The sequence below is a fragment of the Phasianus colchicus genome, chromosome 7 (assembly GCF_987193195.1).
Source record: "Phasianus colchicus chromosome 7, bPhaCol1.hap1.1, whole genome shotgun sequence".
Classification (NCBI taxonomy): domain Eukaryota; kingdom Metazoa; phylum Chordata; class Aves; order Galliformes; family Phasianidae; genus Phasianus; species Phasianus colchicus.
In genome coordinates, this window is record NC_143442.1 from 18,839,999 (window position 1) to 18,857,675 (window position 17,677).

General features: G+C 36.2%; 1 protein-coding gene across 6 annotated transcripts in view; it reads left to right on the plus strand.

The window, feature by feature from the left end:
* The window catches only part of UBR3 (ubiquitin protein ligase E3 component n-recognin 3), a 94,462-nt gene that overhangs the window by 72,320 nt on the left and 4,465 nt on the right, over positions 1–17,677 (plus strand). For all 6 annotated transcript variants that reach the window (XM_090143980.1, XM_090143981.1, XM_031599493.2 and 3 more), the window contains 5 exons: positions 5,877–5,977; positions 12,113–12,237; positions 15,148–15,255; positions 15,754–15,864; positions 16,594–16,770. In XM_090143980.1, the coding sequence (XP_090000106.1) occupies positions 5,877–5,977; positions 12,113–12,237; positions 15,148–15,255; positions 15,754–15,864; positions 16,594–16,770 (622 nt within the window). The remainder of the gene's footprint in view (positions 1–5,876; positions 5,978–12,112; positions 12,238–15,147; positions 15,256–15,753; positions 15,865–16,593; positions 16,771–17,677) is intronic.

A 17,677-nucleotide genomic window follows, 5' to 3' on the forward strand; every position in this document is an offset into this window, starting at 1 on the left:
TCATGCATTGATTGCATCAAGGTTAGATTGTTGCAGGTAAAATATAGTTAAGTCTGTATTTAATTAGAAATTTCTATATTTAGAAATGAGTGGTAATATGGAACATAACACTCTGCTTTCCTAGTAGTATGTGTTGGGAATGCATTTGAGCAATTCTCCTGCACTGGTTTTCAGAAGATTTCATGATAAGCTTGTAGATGTAGGTTTGTCACCATAAAGTCTGAAAAGATTTAGGAAGCTTTACCTGAGAGATCACTTAACTAATAAATAGTTACTGTGCAGATGCACAGAAGCAATCAAACTGTATTTTCTTCGTTTCTTGGAACATTTACTATCTTATTCTGCCGACCCCAAAAAGCTGTAGAAAAGAGAGATTCATGGATTATTTGAGACTTCATTTATGATGCAGATTAAAACATGAGATATCTGTTATGGTATTTCAGAAATCTGAAGTAGTAATTGCACTTCAAGATGGCATTCATGTGAATGATCTAATTGCATGCTTCTCAGTGTCAAGGCATTTTGAGAGATCCAGGATAGTGTATACAGGAAAGAGCATTTGGAGCAATTAGAAGGAAACACATTGCTGTAAACTGGAGAAGCTTATGAAAGTGGTGGGAGTGGATAGTACTTTGCCATTTTGAGGCTAACCAAGTAATCTAAACTGTCAACCTGACCAGCGCTTTAAGGCTAAGTAAAGCTCTTAGGAAAAAAATATCAGCAAGAGGAAAATGTCTGTATGATCTGACAATCATCACTGTCATTGGTTCCAAACAGTGCAATGTCAAGAAAGTCTCAAGAGCAAGGTAAATTTAAACCAAATACATTAATCTACCTCACAAAGAAGCTTTATTTTTCTTTTTCTTATTTATTAAGTTGAAAATCTTGAAGTGTAAGCTTCTCCTTCATAATACAGGTTTCTACGAACACTATATTTTCTCTTTACTTCTTACTGAGTTTCTCAATTGAAAGTAATCTTCCAAAGAGGTTAGTTGCATCATTGTTTATTTCACAGTCACAGAATTGCAGGGGCTGGAAGAGACTTCTAGAGGTAGAGCCCATCCCCTGCTAAAGCAGGTTCTTTACAGCAGGTCACACAGGTAGGTGTCCAGATGGGTCTTGAATATCTCCAGAGAAGGAGACTCCACAACTTCTCAGGGGGAACAGGGCAGCCTGTTCCACTTTTCTGTCACTCTGACAGTAAAGAACTTCTTCCTTGTGTTAGTATGGAACTTCTTGTGCTCCAGTCTGCCCACAGCCCCTTGTTCTATTACATACATGTTTACTGTTAAAAATACCCATATATAGCTAACAGTTTTTAGCTTGGTTATCCACAGCTGTCATATTCACATATTGTGCCTTAGATTTCATGTGCCAGGAAGAACTGTTTGAAGTAATTTGTAAAGACTTGAACAATTGCTGTGCTACACTTCTATAAGTCTCTGTTTTTGCCTAGTGTCAGCTAGCTGTACATGGTTCACACTGTAGTTGAAAGTGGCAGCTGAGAAGGAAGAGAGGAAGTAGTTCATGCAGTGACACCAAGGTAAAGGAGAAATTAAGGGCGTTTTTGGACAAGAAGATACTGTATGAAAGAGGGCGTTAATGTAAGCTGTTGGAAGGAAGAAGAGGGGAATAAAAGCGTAAAGCTAAATCTGATGAACTGTGAAACTCTTGAGAATAGATGGAGTTAGTGCTGGATTTTTCACACCATGGTATAGTGGATTGATTCTTTCTCTTATGTGGCTCATTCAGTGAAATGTAATATATGCTTGGTCCCACAGGCTGTGCATAAGCAAATTGTTGTATTAGGGATGGATTTGGTTTCAGTGGTGAAACCAACTATTGTGCTGTGAGGAATAATAGCTTCTGGCAGGGGATGACGAAGGAGGAGCAGCTGGAGGCAATAATTACTAGAGCCAAATGTGAATTCAATGGACTAATCCAAATAGCCAGAATTTCAGGAATGGCAAACCTGAAATAAAAGAATATGTATTTCTTTAAATGTACCTCTCAATGAGGGATTTTCCTTTTTGTTTGTGTTGACAAAGAACATGTACTATAGAAGAACGATTTGGTAAAGCATTAATGGTCTTTGCACTAGAAGCCAGTGGGAAGTGGATGGGAACTTCACAATGAACTGAAATTCTGAAATATACTAGGTTGTTTTTACTAAAGTGTTTTGTTGTTGTTCTAAGCTTGATCGCTTCAGTGATTGCTTATAATGTTGTACCAGGGCAATGAACTGCAGCACAAAGATGAGATCTGAGCAACTGTGCTTGGGAAACTAACACTACCATCACAAAAACTGTTGTGAAAAGGGAAAAATAAAACTTTCTGTGAAGATAGAGAATAGGATGATGAGACAGTGGGGTTCAGTTAAGGTTTGTGCAAGAGATGGTATTACGCAGCCTGTTCATTATTGTCTGCGACAGATTTCAGTGAACAGACAATTCTGCCTCAAACCCCAGTGTCTCAGGTCATGTTAAGGCAGTTTCAGCAGTAGCTCACCATCTTCAGCTGTTTTGATGTAACTTGAGCATGCTGTGTCTTGAACCAAGTCAATGAATTCATCTGTTATTAGATAGGTTATTTTTGATATGTTTGGCAGTGGGTGACAGAGGAGTGCCAGGGGCACAGTGGTGAAAGGGAGAATGGGAAATGTCTGATTCAGTACTGTCAGTGAAATCCCATGTTGTGTAATGAGAAAAACAGCCCTGCTGAAAAATCTGCTGTGACACAGCAACAGCTAAGAATTGTGATCATATCCTGGAGTCTAGCCAGAATAAATATTAGAATTCTACCTTCTGATTATTAACATCAGTAGCTGTGCATTGCTCTGACCTTTCCGCAGGCTGGGATTTGCAGGCTGCATCTCACATTATACAAAAACAAAAAAATATAAATTTGCCCTCATTGATGAAGCCTTTGTTCAGCTTTGTGCTTATCCCTGTGTCCTGGCCTTTCTGTTTATGACAGTTGTGAGGCCTAAGGTTAATTCAAAGCTTCCACTTTATTTATTGAATTTTTAACTTCGTAATCAGTTGATGTTAGTATCAAACAAAACTGAAGTCTCTATAGCTGAGAGAAGAGGGAAAGGAGAGGTTATATGTAAGGAACAGTGTGCCTGTTTGGGTGTAGAGTTAAGATGCTGCTTGTTTCACAGCAGAACAGAGTCTTTTCTTCCTCTGTATCCATTCCCAAAGAAGTGACTCTGTCATTGTTCTGTCAGCATATAAAAACCTCTGATATTGGCTCAGAATGACGTGCAGCCCAATTTCCTTGGACTGGAGCAGAGGTCAGTTCCAGAGAAAATCAAACAATGCATTTTTTTATTTTGGTGTTTTTGTATTTCATTGTACAATTCATTTCCCCACCTCTTATTTTTAAATGGACACAGATTACAACTGCAACTGGATTCATTTTACATTACTTTGGTCCCATCTGAAATTATATTTCCTTTCATTTTATTCACTGCTTCTCTGGCAGAAGCTTTTGTACAGTCAGATTTATCAAGGTTTCCCATGTGCACTGGGGAGTATAAGCAGATGAGTAATTTCTGTACTCTAAACATGTTTCACAAATTCAGTTTGTGTCCTAATGAAGAAGTTGCATTGACTCTTAAGTGAATGACAGAGCAGTTTTTAAGTGCTTAATGTGGCGCTATGCTTGATATAAAGCATATATGAAGCAGCTTTATAAAACCTTGACATTTAATGTGACTTGACTTCTCCAATTTATATGAAATGAATAAATTAGGCAATTTGTTTTTTTCCTACACGTAAAAATAAGTTCATTTATTTTTAATGTTAACAGTCAATCACAGTATTATGTATATAGAGAAGTTTTGCCTAATTTTGTCAGACTAGGTATTTGTCCTCTTTGTTATGTGACTGTTAAATAATACTCGTGCTCTTTACTACAAGGATATCAATTATTCAACTAAACGTGATCAGAAAGTTGATATCTTAACCTTATTTCAAGTTAAAATCTGGAGGAAAACTATATATAAATTAAAAAATAAAGGTTAGAAATAGTTTGGGAGATTGTCCACATTTTTTCAGGTATCACATAATGAGAGCACATTTAAAAACCAGTGTCATGGGTTGTAGAATATAACTAGTTGCAGTTTAAATTGGAGGAACTTGGTAAGATAAGCAAATCCATTATCTGTATCACTTTGAAAGTGAGACTTGGTAATGTGACAGGAATTGGTACTCCCTTTTCCCTAGAATTTAATTTCTGTTTCTTTAGGAGGCACCTTTATATAAATACGGATATTACTGTTTCAGAGCAGTCATTTTCTGAAATGATCGATTTTAGATGATTGATTATAAATTACAGATCGATTATGTAGAAAACCTTACAGAAAATTTTTTCTCTAGCTGTTTGAGTGAGACTGTTTTGTTCTATACTTCTTGAGACTTAACATTATAATAAGGATATTCATATATATATATATGTGTGTGTGTATATATGTATATATACACACATACTTCATCAATTGTAATATACCTGCAGGACAGATAGCTTCTCTCTTTCTTCTGTTTTTTTTCAGCAAGCCCTGAAGCTATAGCAGGTTGGATATATTTTGGCTTGCTGATTTTTCTCAGATAGTTTTTATGAAGGGCCCAGTGAAGTTGCTGTGTTGTGTGACGGTTTATAGCTGCCTTAAATAAGTGAGGTTCCCACCGAGAGAGGGAGATGTTTTCCTGCAGTTTCTGGTGAGAAGAACAACAGAAGAGGAAAAAAAGATGGGAAAAGCATAAGGAAGAAGGGAAGAGATTTTCGAAAGAAAATCTGGATGTATGAAGGCACCATTTAAATTTCCAGGCAATTGAGAGAAACTCAGTAATGTGTGGTATTTTTCTTTCCAATATTTCTATCTGTTAGCCTGAGACTGGTTTCCATGAGGGATTTGATGAGTTGTACTTGTTCCTCACAATGCAGCTCCTGTTGTAGTAGCGGAGATGATCATCTCAAACAAATGTCTCCATTTCAGTTATTCCACTGGCCTTTAAACAGCCAGCCAACTAGTGCCGGCACTGTTTGGCAATGGGAGTAAGACTCCAAACTGCTGTTTTTTTCTGTGAGTGCTGCAGAAGAGGAAAAGTGACAATGGGGGATATGTTTGGGCATTGCCATACATCTCTGCTTGAGATCTTGCTCATGCTTCCCTGTCAATTAAAGAGGGAGAGTTCTTTTTGCTTCCCATCTACTAAAATATGCTTTTAAGTATGTGGCAATAAGATGATATTATTGAATGAATCTGACTAGTTCAGAAGTTTGCACTGTCTCTTTACCTATTTGCTGTCCTTAAACCTTTGTGGAATTTTGAATGAAGTTTGTAAAACTGAATAATTCCACATGTGATGGCTGCTTGAATCTTCATATCCTTGCATGAAGGAAGGCAAATCTTTTCTGAGGTCTCAGTGTTTCCCAATAGGAACATTCCTTGTAACATCAATGCAATTTGAATATTAGTTGTTGTTATAGCATACTTGTGAAATTCCATACTTTGAAAAACAAATAATTACATTACTATGTAACTATGCATTGTATTTTGTTAGATTAGGACCAAAACTTTTAAATGGAAATATTGAATGTTGATTGAGTCAGTATATAAGAATAACTGGTACAGACAGTTCTTGAAAGTTTTAGAATAACAACAGTTAGGTACCTGAATAGTTAACATCCTTATAAGTTACTCCAATCTGTTAGTAGCATTAAATGAATTTAACGTCATTTAATGATTTGACAGGTGATTGGCTTCTAAAAGCTTGATGTAAAATATAATACTATTTAACACTCAGTAAAAATAAAATATAAAAAGTCATATGGTAGTATGAAAAATAATTTCCTTTGGCTTTTCTTTCCAGGTTGATAAGTGAAGAGCTGCCAGAAGTTCCTGTACTTTACAGAGATGTCTCATCCCTTTTGCTAATCCAGATTTTAACCATGCCTCAGCCATTGCGCAAAGGTATGTTGCAATAGTATGTGTATTTAAAAGATTATTTATGAGCATGCATTCATGGTGACTTCCAGAATTGTAAATTGTAGCTTGTCTACTGCGCATTCTAAAATAATGTTTCTCCCTTATCTACAGAAGGTGGCATTGAACAGAAATTTTTGCTGTAGTTCGACAGGCTTATCTGTGTCCCTTGTCTCCTCACCTTATCAGTCAGCCTATTCAGTGAAGATACTAGAGCTGAGCCAAAACTATTTCTTTTCCTGAAGGAGAGGTGTCCTTTGTTTGACCTTCATCTCTTTTCTGAGACGGGCAGCTCAATACTTCAAGTTGAACTGAGTGCCTCAGGCTGAAAGATTGTAATTTAGTTTGAAATTCAGAGTTTAAATTGCAGCACTTGTGTATAATAGGTAATTGCTGTGATGTGGCAACCCTAGTAGAGACAACATATAAAAAATTTGGAGTAAATATTAATTTAAGAACCATGGTTATGATCTTAGCAATGAAAAATTTTTTCAAATATAATTTTCTGTATAAAAGGATCAGATGAAACTTGTCCATCTTGCTAGTAGTACATGCTCCAGGTTACAGACTTAGCTCCTCTGCTCTCTGCTTTATTTATAGCTGTACCTTGATTTTAAAGAGAGAACAAAACCATTTTTTAATCTGCTTTGGATCTGTGTGGCTGTTTTCATGCCTACTGGCTTTTGCTAATTTCTGAGTAGGTAAATATGGAGGCTGTTTTACGTACACCTAACTTTCTGCTGAAGGAAGTGTTCAGTCCTCACTACTGATTGTTCAAATTGAGTTAAAACTTGAGTTCAAACAGCTTTGTGTGTGTCTGTTAACATGGTGGGTTGTGTTTTTTGATTCAGTGTATGTGTTTGTGGACTAAACATGTCCAAATGATTATTAGATAGAAAATCTGGAGTAGGAAGCATACTATTGAAAACATATACCTTTCTGGTTTTTTAAACCAGTTTTAATGTAAACTAACTTTATTGGAGTTAAGAGCAGCAAAATATAGTCTAAACAGAGAAACTTCAGGGAAGGGAGTGGTCAAGCCCAAGTACAAACAATAGTCTTTTTGTAGCTTACATTTGAGCACTGAAGAATACCATTTATGAAAGTCTATCCTAGGAAAGGCAATGTTCAGTTAATGGCATTTCATAAAGCATCCGGTGGAAAGTCTGTAAAATACTGCACATCAGTAGCTTCCACTGGTTTCAAATTCTGTTTTGCTTTGAAAGTAAAAAAAAAAAATAATAATAAAAATAAAAAATAAAAATATCACTGTTGCAAAGTACTTAAAAATAGAACAAAACAAAACTGATCCTGTGTGTGTGTGTGTGTGGCTCACAGGTGCACAGGGCCAGTGCTGAGCTGGCTGTCAGCGGCCTGGTGCTGTCCTCAGTGCCGCACATGCAGGAGATGGCAGAAAGCACAAGCAGAAAGTAGCTGGGGCTCCACTGTGCAGCCCGGCCATGCTGCTTGTGGGAATGACACTGAGTGTTTAGCCTAACTTTCATACACTGTGGGAAAGGTTTTCTTCTTTAGTGTGTAACACCTAAGTTCAGCTTCCACACACCTTTTTTATTTCTATTTTCCCAGCTCTGATAAGGCCTGGATGCTGAAGGGTCTGACCTGCATGCTCTGACATGTTCTTTTTTCTCTAAAGTTTCAGTGACGTGCAATGAAAGCAGAGCAGGCAGCACCAGGGTGAACACTTAAGCTTTCCTTTAATGACTGGATAAGGATCTTGACTGAAAATAGAATGAATGTAATCAACTTGAATAGTATTGAATTTGAATGTGGAAGCTGAAGTATTTATCTATATATACGGAGGCTTTCAGTATGCCTTTCATAGATGATATTAAGTTCAGTGCTGTCTCTGTTCTGAAGATACTTGTTCAGATAACTGATCAAATTGTAGATGAGGAAGAAAATTTTCAAAGGCTGTTTATATATAAAGATGCCCTTTTGAGTTCACTCAGGTTCTTCCTTTTACTTTCTTTCTGCTGTCATCCCCTGCCAGCATATGCTATCTGATTTGCTCACAATTAAGCTGGAAGACTGTTGGTAATGCACTAACCTGCACACTTCTTACACTAATACTAAAGTTAGGGTTCTTGAAATGTTTCCTATATAAACTCTATTCTTAAGGTATTTTAAACTCTTTTTAAGGGGTGCTTAATGGAATAGGATTCTGTGAAGTAATTTGGTTCTGAAAATTTTTTAAACGTAGGAACATGAAAGCATTTCTCAACATTGTGCAAAAATAAGTACAAAAATTGAGTACTAAACTCTCCCACTTATAGTGACCTAGTCTTAGTAATGTAACTTTTAGATTGTCAGAATAGTACTAATTAGTCTTTGCAGATGCATACTGAAGTCCTAACTGCATTTAGTGCAGGATGTTTCACAGTGTATCATCTGCAGCAGGAAGGATCAAGGCATCACAGCCTACAAATATACTAGCAATCTTTAGGATTATTAAAGGGGAAAAAAACAACAGAAGTGCACAGGCTCCACCAGGGGGCCATCAGGAAAAACAGTGCAGTAGCAACAGAAAGGCAGACAAGATAGCACTTCACAAAGGAAGGAAACAGCTCTTTGTGCTAGATGAGAATGTAACAACTCTAATGTTATGGATACCTGCAGATGTCAAGTATCTTTCATTTTAGAAATAAGAAATCTCATATAATAGTGGGATGATAGTAGGTCATCCTACTGGTTTTTTTTAATGCACCTCCCATGGGATGTTTTTGTTACTAAAATACATGTTCTCTAAGCCTGGGCTCTCATTATAAAGCAGACTAGCAGACTGTCTGTGAGATGTTCCTCTGAATTTATTTATTTATTTATTTCCTGAGAATATGCCATGAAATTTTACAGAAGTCAGGACCTTGTAAGAGTAGCCCAGGCCACTCTCCTGTTTAGCTGAATGTACACTTTTGGAACATAATTCTCTGTTCTCAAAAAAACGAATTCATCATCATTTATGATTTATGTAAGTAAATACAACAACAATTTATTTTTAAACATATATGTAAGATATAAAAATCTCTAGTGAACTTAAAAATTAGCTATGAGGTTGATTTAGAGATGAGGAAGAATCATATTTAACGAATATCAGATTTTAGTAAATGTGATAGTTCTAGCATGTTAAGGTGTGCCGTGTGAGCACTGTATCACCACAGAAAAAACTATCTAGAGGAGGACAGGCTGTGGCAGACTGCTGAATGGTGATCAGTGGTCTGATTTTCCTGCTCTAAGTGCAACAAAAATAAATTCCAAGATGCAAATCTGATCTTTGAAATACAGACTGTTGTTACTGGCATAAATAATTTTGAGCCAAAATCTTTGAGTGTTGTATTAGGGAGGAATGCCTTGATTTCTACTGAGAAAACCTTCTGCACACTTCGCTTCTTTTTCAGTTAGATGTGAAATAATCTCTCAGCTGTTATTAAAATAGGCTGTATTAAAATACAGCTGGCAAACAGAACTTTCCTAAGAGGCTCTTCTAGTCAGCAAAGCCTAGAATTTCCAAGAAAAAGCAAAGGACGGAGAGGGCAGCATTCAAAATACAGATGTCACTGCTCTCTATCTCCAGATCCTGCTTGTCTTGTTAGGCCTAGCTCAGAAAGTCTCTTGGGTGGTGCATTCCAAACCTCCTTTCATGCTTCAAGAGTGCTGTCTTCTGTTCACTTAAATTATGAACAATTTGTGATATTTTGTTCTGTGTTTTAATCGAAACACAAGAGATGCATACCAGTGTTTTAAGCTGAGCTAACTAAGCTGTTTTAATATATCTATTGTTCTGATTTTGAACATGTGACTAAAAAATCAAGAAAAGAAAATGTTCTCTTAGGTGAATGTTAATATTTCCTGATTGAATTGAGTGAATTGTGTTCTACAATATTTTAAGAATGAAGAGAGCTGTTCTTATTACTTAAAACACCAAAAGTAAGACTTCTTAAATTTTAACACAGTATGTAAAGAGGTAAACAAAAAGAGAACACTTATAGCTAATCTGTATTGGTAAATTAGCCAAAATGGCAACCTTCTTGCTGAGTGTTTGCTTCACCAAAGTTCTTGGACCCCACTTGGTCTACATATTCATGTAAAATAGTCAGTGTTCAAAAGAGATTGCAGTTAGGCAAGAGATTGGGAAGACAACTGGTACTTGTATAGGTGTGCAATCTAACTTGCCTACATTCTCTTTGAATCCTTTTCTTTTTTTAAAGCTAGAACAGCACCAAATATTTTTAAAGTAGATGGCTTCTACAGTAAGCTTATCTTATGAATGTAGGAGATTGTTAAATTTGAAGTTTTTGCTTCTATCTGGGTCAGTTATGTCTGCAGAAAAAACAATTTCATTATTGTTTTCACAGATCTTTATGGCTTGAGTCTGCTGTTGGCTAAGAGGGAACACTGTGCTTGAGGTCATTTATAAATGCAGTTGTAGACTGTAGCTCAGGTTGAAGAGGTGATTTAAATTCTCTGAGTGCTCATAGTTGAATTTTGTGCATCTCAGCCCCAAAAATTTACTGAAATCTTACCCCTTCTATTCCTCAGAAGGATTTCTAAGGAAGTAGAAGTCTCAGCAGAGGAGAAAAGTGCGGCTTAGAGTGTTAATGGGATATGATGGATTCCCATTCTGGGAAAATGTGGAGAGGAAAGCCAATTATAATGCTACCTGCTGAAGAATTGGTTGGGTGAAGCATAGCGGAGTTTGTTGTCGTGTTTGATACGAACACCTCAGGAAGATAATGCAAAAAAAAAAAGTAGTTTTAATTACATCATTAGAAATAATCATTTTAAGTGCTTAAATTATGCTTGTTTTATACACTCATTGACATTAAAAGTGTCAAAATCTATCTCTGCATTCATTTGTAAACATTTGTTGAATATAAAAACAATTGTTAGTTCATAAACTTCATTATTCACCTAAGTCTTAGGTGTGTTCGCTTCAGAAATCAGTAGTGGCTTTTGATACCAGGTAGAAGAAAAGAGAAGGAAGGCATTTCATCTTGCTTATCTCCTTTTCATCTTCATGTAAGAAGCTTGTTAAAATCCTTTGGGAAGAAAAAATGAGTTTAACCCAATTTTTGTAAGGTGTTTACATAAATAAAATTATTTTGCTTGACTTCAAAGCTTCAGTAGATTTTTTAAAATAAAATCTTCATTTTTGTGTACATTGTTTTAGATTTAATATATTGCTGTTATATTTGTGCTTAAGAAGTGGTGAAACTAATGATAGAAACTTCTTTGATCTACCTAGAGTTTTTAGAAATCAGATCATTTGCAAAGAGAGATACAGCCTGAAGTAAAAAGAGACAGAGATTGTTGCTCCATTTTCCTTTCAGAGATGATTACATTCACCTTTTTCCTATTCCAGTTTTACGACATTGCACATTGACTCTGTTAGCTTCCCAGAAAAGATTTCAAAGCCTTTTTCCTGCAGCTTGTATGTAGGAGATAAGCCCTTTAAATACTATGAAGAAGCGTAAGCAAATAAGATTTTTCTTTTAAACTAAATTTGGTCTATCCTTTATCCTACCTTTGTATTCACGTGATGTTTGGTAAATAATTATTCAATATAAGAGTGATTTGCAGCATGTCTGATATGACTGGATCCATATCTGGAAGCAAAAAGAAACTGGAGTATGACAAATGTCCTTTGTGCTGTGATTTCTTTACAAAATTAACTCTTCCAGTATTTATATGACTGTGACTTAACTCAAATTTAGTCATTACCAGTTGGTATGGTAGGATGCTAGCTTACATCTTACGTCTACAGGACTTAGTTAGTTGTAGCCATCAGTAGTCAGTGGCTTAACATGAGGCAACATTTGGACAAAACAGAATTTTGTAACATCACCAAGTCCTTAGAAGAGATTACTTCTTATCAGGATTAAGATGAACATATGGAGCAGTGGGAAATTACTTGCCCTTTACTCGTTGAGTTCACTAGGGCTACTGAAGTTGGTTATGAAAGTAAGTAAATACAATGGTTTTATGTCTTTGGTTTTTTTTATATTTTCAAATGAAAAGCAAACCAAAAAATCTTTAGCTACAGCCTCTGCAGTCAGTATAATTGGTAAAAATACAAAATGTTTGTAAATTACTTCTTTTGTTTTGCAGAACACTTCACCTGCATTGTAAAGGTGCTGTTTACTTTATTGTACACCCAAGCCTTGGCAGCACTTTCTGTTAAATGCAGCGCTGAAGATAGGATGGCATGGAAGCAGTCAGGAGCTCTCAAAAAGGTTGGTTAATTTATTAAAATATGAACTTTTGTGAACTTTTTCATATGTATTTCTGGTAGAAATATAATAAGATACCTCCGCTTTACATACAATAATTTGCTTCTTAACAAAAATCCAGTATTTTGTTTCTGCATGTGCAATTTTTACAGGCTTTGCAGGTTTTAGGGAAACCTTCCAGTTCTAGAACTGAATTTCAGATTTGAGACTCTAACTATGATGTAGTATCACTTTTGAGTTTGTTACAATGGTAAAAAGGTAGTATTCCTTCCTAGGTAAACCACGTGTTGGTCAAATGCACCACTCCTTTACCAAACATACAGGCAGACAAGCTTACTTCTGGAAAAAGTCTTTCTTGTTCACACTGTTCTTGGCTAGCCATCCTCATGTCTCTCAATTTGCAGTCTGAGGTGCTCACATGAAAGAGAGACGAAGAAGGAATTTAAGAAACTTGTGAACTAAATAGGGGAAATATTTCCTTATTATTTCCTTGTCTTTTGATGGCATTTACGAGTTAAAGGGAAGCTCAGCTGATTGAATGCCAGTTCTTGCCAAAAGACACAGTTCCCTTAGCCAGTCTTCCCCACCTTCTTCCTGCACTGGCACTGTCATTCATTTAATCCTTCAGCTAGTCTTCTGCTCAATGGATTGATTAGTCAGAAGGCTGCCAGTGCATACCAATGGAAAAGATGGAAGTGTTGGGGCCAGGAGAGGAAATGGAAGCAGGAGTATTCCTCTACACAACACCTGGTTATGTTGGCTGTAAAGCGAAAGGCACACTGAGATACATGACCTGCTTTTCATGTGTAAGTTAGATTTGTAGCTCTGCTCTGTTACTACTCCAAGGTGCCAATGACATATGTTGGCCAACACTGAATAATACTGCACTTCATTAAATTTCCCTTCATGTCGTTCTTTCAATGTATTTTCATGTCATTACAGTTTCAGGAACATTTGCTTAAGAATGTTGCTGTTTTGGGTTTTTTTTATTTTGTTTTGCATTTTTCTGTTTACTTAAGTGATTCCCAAATGATGGATTGTTCTACAATTTTAAAACATTGGTGGAAGGTATTAAGACATATTTAAGTGTTACCAGTTTATATTCTTTTGTAGTCCATGTGATAAACATGGGCTGCTTTTTTGTTAGCAGCTGAAGTTTGGGTTTATCTGAACATACATTTACAATGGATGTTTTCTTATAGAAGCATAAAAGTATTTGCAGCACATAAAGGAACTTGTGCTATAGGCTTGCAAATAATGATAATGTCTCAGATAATGGATTTCTAAAGTAGCTTTTTCTTCTGATATTGAAGACCGCTCCATTTTAGTGAAATTTTCACTGACATGCTTGTCTTTGGATGTTAAGACTGAGTGGGAAATTGTAGTATATTAAACAGTACGTTAATGTGAATGGATCCTGTTATGCTTCAAAGAGCCCAACAAATTAACTTCTGTCAGCTTGAGAATTTTGGCTTTTCTCCTGTGATAAGCCCATTGGAAGTTGACAGTTTTCTGAGTGCTAGAGCAAAGAAGTAGGAGGTAAATAGGAATGCTGCTCCTTGCTGCATATATGCTGCATTGAGAGTCTCTCACTCCCTCTTAAACATCCTCGTCCTTGCTCTTGTCTTGTGTAGATCATCTGTGTACAGAGGTCCAAGTTCTGACAGAAGCTTGGCTGTATGTGCTTGAATCTACATTATCCTTGTGTTTTCCTTCCTGATTCCCAGCCCAAGAGCAGTACTTTTGTAAAAAGCCCACAGATGAGCTTGTCCTTCCCCAAATGTATTTCTAGATTTTCTTCCTCCTCTTCATCCTGCATAACGTTGCTGCATGTGTGTTCAAGAGATCTCTGAGTGCTTGCTGGTGGTAATTGCACAGCTCCCTCTTCCTCTCTCCCAGCTCTGCTGCGGCCCATCTCTTCTTTCAGCCATGTTCCTGCTAGTGCCTAGCAAACATAATCTTAGCCATAGTCCTCAGATTAAGTATTTTGCTTTGCATGTGATGAAGGAATTTGACTTTATTTAAGGAACATAGCTTTTCCTCAGAAGGCCCAAATGGTTTTAAAAGTTTGGTTCAGGCTGGCTTTTTCTTGCATGCTGACAACAGTTGATGTTTCGATGCTATGATGCCTACACTGATCACACTTTTGTCTTTTGTGGATAATGTCAAGTGAGTCTTTGTTCGGTATTCTGGATGCCATATCTGAGCTGAACTCTTTCCCCTCTGTTGGAGCCAAGTGATCAAACCACTAACGTAGCTCAAAATTCTTACTGCAATTTCCCTCGGTACAATTTATTATGACTTGGAAGAAAAGTAATTATGGGAACACAGCTTTCTGTTTCTGATGGCTTTTGTAATTGTTGCCTTTAAATGATGTGATACAAAGCAAAGTGGCTATTCGTTCTTTCTACTAAACATGTTTTTCCCATCTGCAGTAGATAGTATTCATTTCAAACACAACTTTCCTTTTTTTTTCATAGACTTGTTTCAATGTACAATACAGGGCAAGAGTTTATAACTTAAGTCTGGTGCGTTTTAGGAAACAATCATTTTCTAAAATCAGTTTTATTAAAATTCAAGTTCTGCCAAAAGACAGTCTATCCATAAAGCGATTATTTTAACTTTAAAGTAAATATTTTTATATTCTCACAAAAAAAAAAAAAAAGAAATACACAGTGTTTTCATAGAATGCTTTAAAATATATGTAATTAGGGTACTAAATCGTATTTCATTCTATGAACTAAATGCATTTCCTTTTTGTAAAATTTTGCCTTCAATTGTTTTAAATAACATGCAGCTTTATAAGTCAAAATGCACGTGCTGATGAAAAGAAAATTTATTTTATCACTGTTTCTTTTACAGAAAATTCTTCTCCTTTTTGTGTCCAAGCAATTTTTATTTCTTTATTTTCAGAATACATGCAATGGAGAAAAATCTTGGGAAGTATTGCTGGGTCATGTGGTGAGCGAGCTGTCTATGGGGAAGATATATGAAGAACAAGAGACTGATGAATTAACAGTGGTATTGGCAAATCTCTTGAAAATTTATATAACATCCCTTTTCTATCTCTTGTTGAAGTATTTTAGCATGGTTGTTGTAATGAGTTTTCTCTGATCTTGCTAAAGACTGCAGTACCACTCTATTTTCTAGATCAAAGCACATCCCCTTGGGAGAGTTTGTCTATGCAAACCTTTCTTTTATTGACAGTGCTGTGTTGAGAAAGTTATTGACAAATATTTCTTATAATTGTGTGTCCTAATCATACGCACAAAAAGCTTTTTAGAAACTGGGAAAGCTGGATGTTTAAGTATCGGTCCGGGGAAGTTCTGTGGAGGGGGGCAGGGGATTGGAAGCAACAAAGTTTTTTCAGATTATTAGTGGACTGCCAGCCTTCGAAACATGTGTTTGATACACTGTATCTTAATGGCAGTGCATGCAGATAACATTTGACAAATACTGAAGTTTCTTACATTGGCGACAGCTTATTCAGAATTTACTAATTACTTCCTTCCCTCTTAGGTAAACCCTGATTCTATAGAGTGCTATCTGCAGCAGTTCTGCCTACCTTTCCTCAGGATCACCAGCCTACTTCAACACCATCTGTTTGGAGGGGATTTACCTAGTTGCCAGGTACAGACTGGGAGGGGCACACTCAAATGTATCCATTTAAAAACTGTTGTTTTGTTTTTGGTGTTTTTTTTTTTTTTCTTAATACATATTATAGCATTCCTCTGTAACATTTTTCTCTTCTTCCTATTTTTTTCCAGGGTATTTTCCCTGAAAAATGTTATATTTAAAACAAACAAAACCAAAAAACCCACAGCAGATACATGCTTATTTTAACAGGTCATACCTATCTGTCTCATAGATTACAGCAGAGCTTTAAAACTTACAATGCATTTGCAGAGATGAGTTTGCACACAGACTAGACTTCAGTCCTGAGTTTGCTTAATGTCTGTTCATATTTGGGCTTTATTCTTAGAGACAATGCATCAGCAGACAACCGTATTTAAGCTCTGTGAGATATTAAACTGATTTAAATAGTCTGCTGCTTCCCCATTTCATGGCATCAAAATTCTCACCTACAGCTACGAACTATTTTGGGTTTTTTTTTGTTTGTCCTGTTTTTCTTATTCTGACTAGTTCTATTTTGAGAATCCAGTTTGAGATAATTTGGAAGAAGAAAGTAAGAAATGGAACCTTTTCTTTTTTTGTGAATATATTCTAGTACAATAATGCTAATACATTTACTATTGCTGTTGGAATAGAGGCATTTTTAAATAAACTGTGTATAGTCTAATAAATAAAAAAATTCAAAGCACAGGCACTAATCTAAAATCTCTGGTTTTGTATCAAAAGGAAGATGAAGAATTCACAGTTCTTGCAAGCTGTCTGGGTCTGTTACCATCTTTTCAGTCATCTGATGAATTCACCAGTGCCTCCTGTCTTGATTGGCCAGTGCCAGCATTTGACATGATATCACAATGGTGCTCAGAGTTGGCTTCATTTGCAGACAGACATCCAGATCAAGTAAAGGTATGTAGCAAAAATACTTGTGATACAAGTGTAGCTGATGTGGTGCTGATGCGGAAGCAGTTGCTAACTGTTTGTGTACATGCCCTCTTGTGTAGGATCGGAGAACCTGACTTGTATATGAGAAAGAGATTGTGATCAGAAATGTTAGTTAGTGGATATGGATTTGAATGGTTACAAAAAGGAATAAGAAAGCCTAACTGTTTTCAATAGGATTACTGGAGGCATTATAATCTAAGGATGGCATTTCTATTTTCTAAGTGTACCCATATTTTCTGCACCTAGAGCCTATTCAGGTCATGTAACAGAAGCTTTCTTCAAAGAAAATACTTAGCAGAAGTTTGTTGTGCCTATTAGATGCTAGCAATATTTTTGAGCATCAAAGAATTGTTTGAGTTGGAAGGGTCCTTTAAATATCATTTAGTCCAATCCCTTGCAGTGAAGAGGGATATCCATGGTTAGATTAGGCTGCTCAGAGCCTTGTCTGGCCAGGTCTTCAATATCTCCAAGGTTGGGTCATTCACCATGTCTCTGGAAAACTTGTTCCAATGCTTTTCTACGCTTATCTTAAAAAAACAAAAACACCACCTTTTTCCTTATACCCAATCTAAATCATCAGCGATATTGAAAAAGATCAAAATGATAAAAGCTGTTTAACAGTTTACTGTAACAGATTGTGCATCTTCTGCCAAAGTTGCAAAAAAAACAAAAAAAAAACAAAAAAAAAAACTCACAAGAACAAAAACAAGCAAACAAAAAAACCCAACAAGATCTGAATAAGCAGAATTAGGAAGTTAGTTGTGAAGCAGAAATTAGAAATGTTTCAACACTATTGCTTTTTTTCCTCCGGTGGATGTGGTGAGCAGCAGTCTTCTCTTTTACACTCATCTCAGTCCTCTTTGTTTTAGCC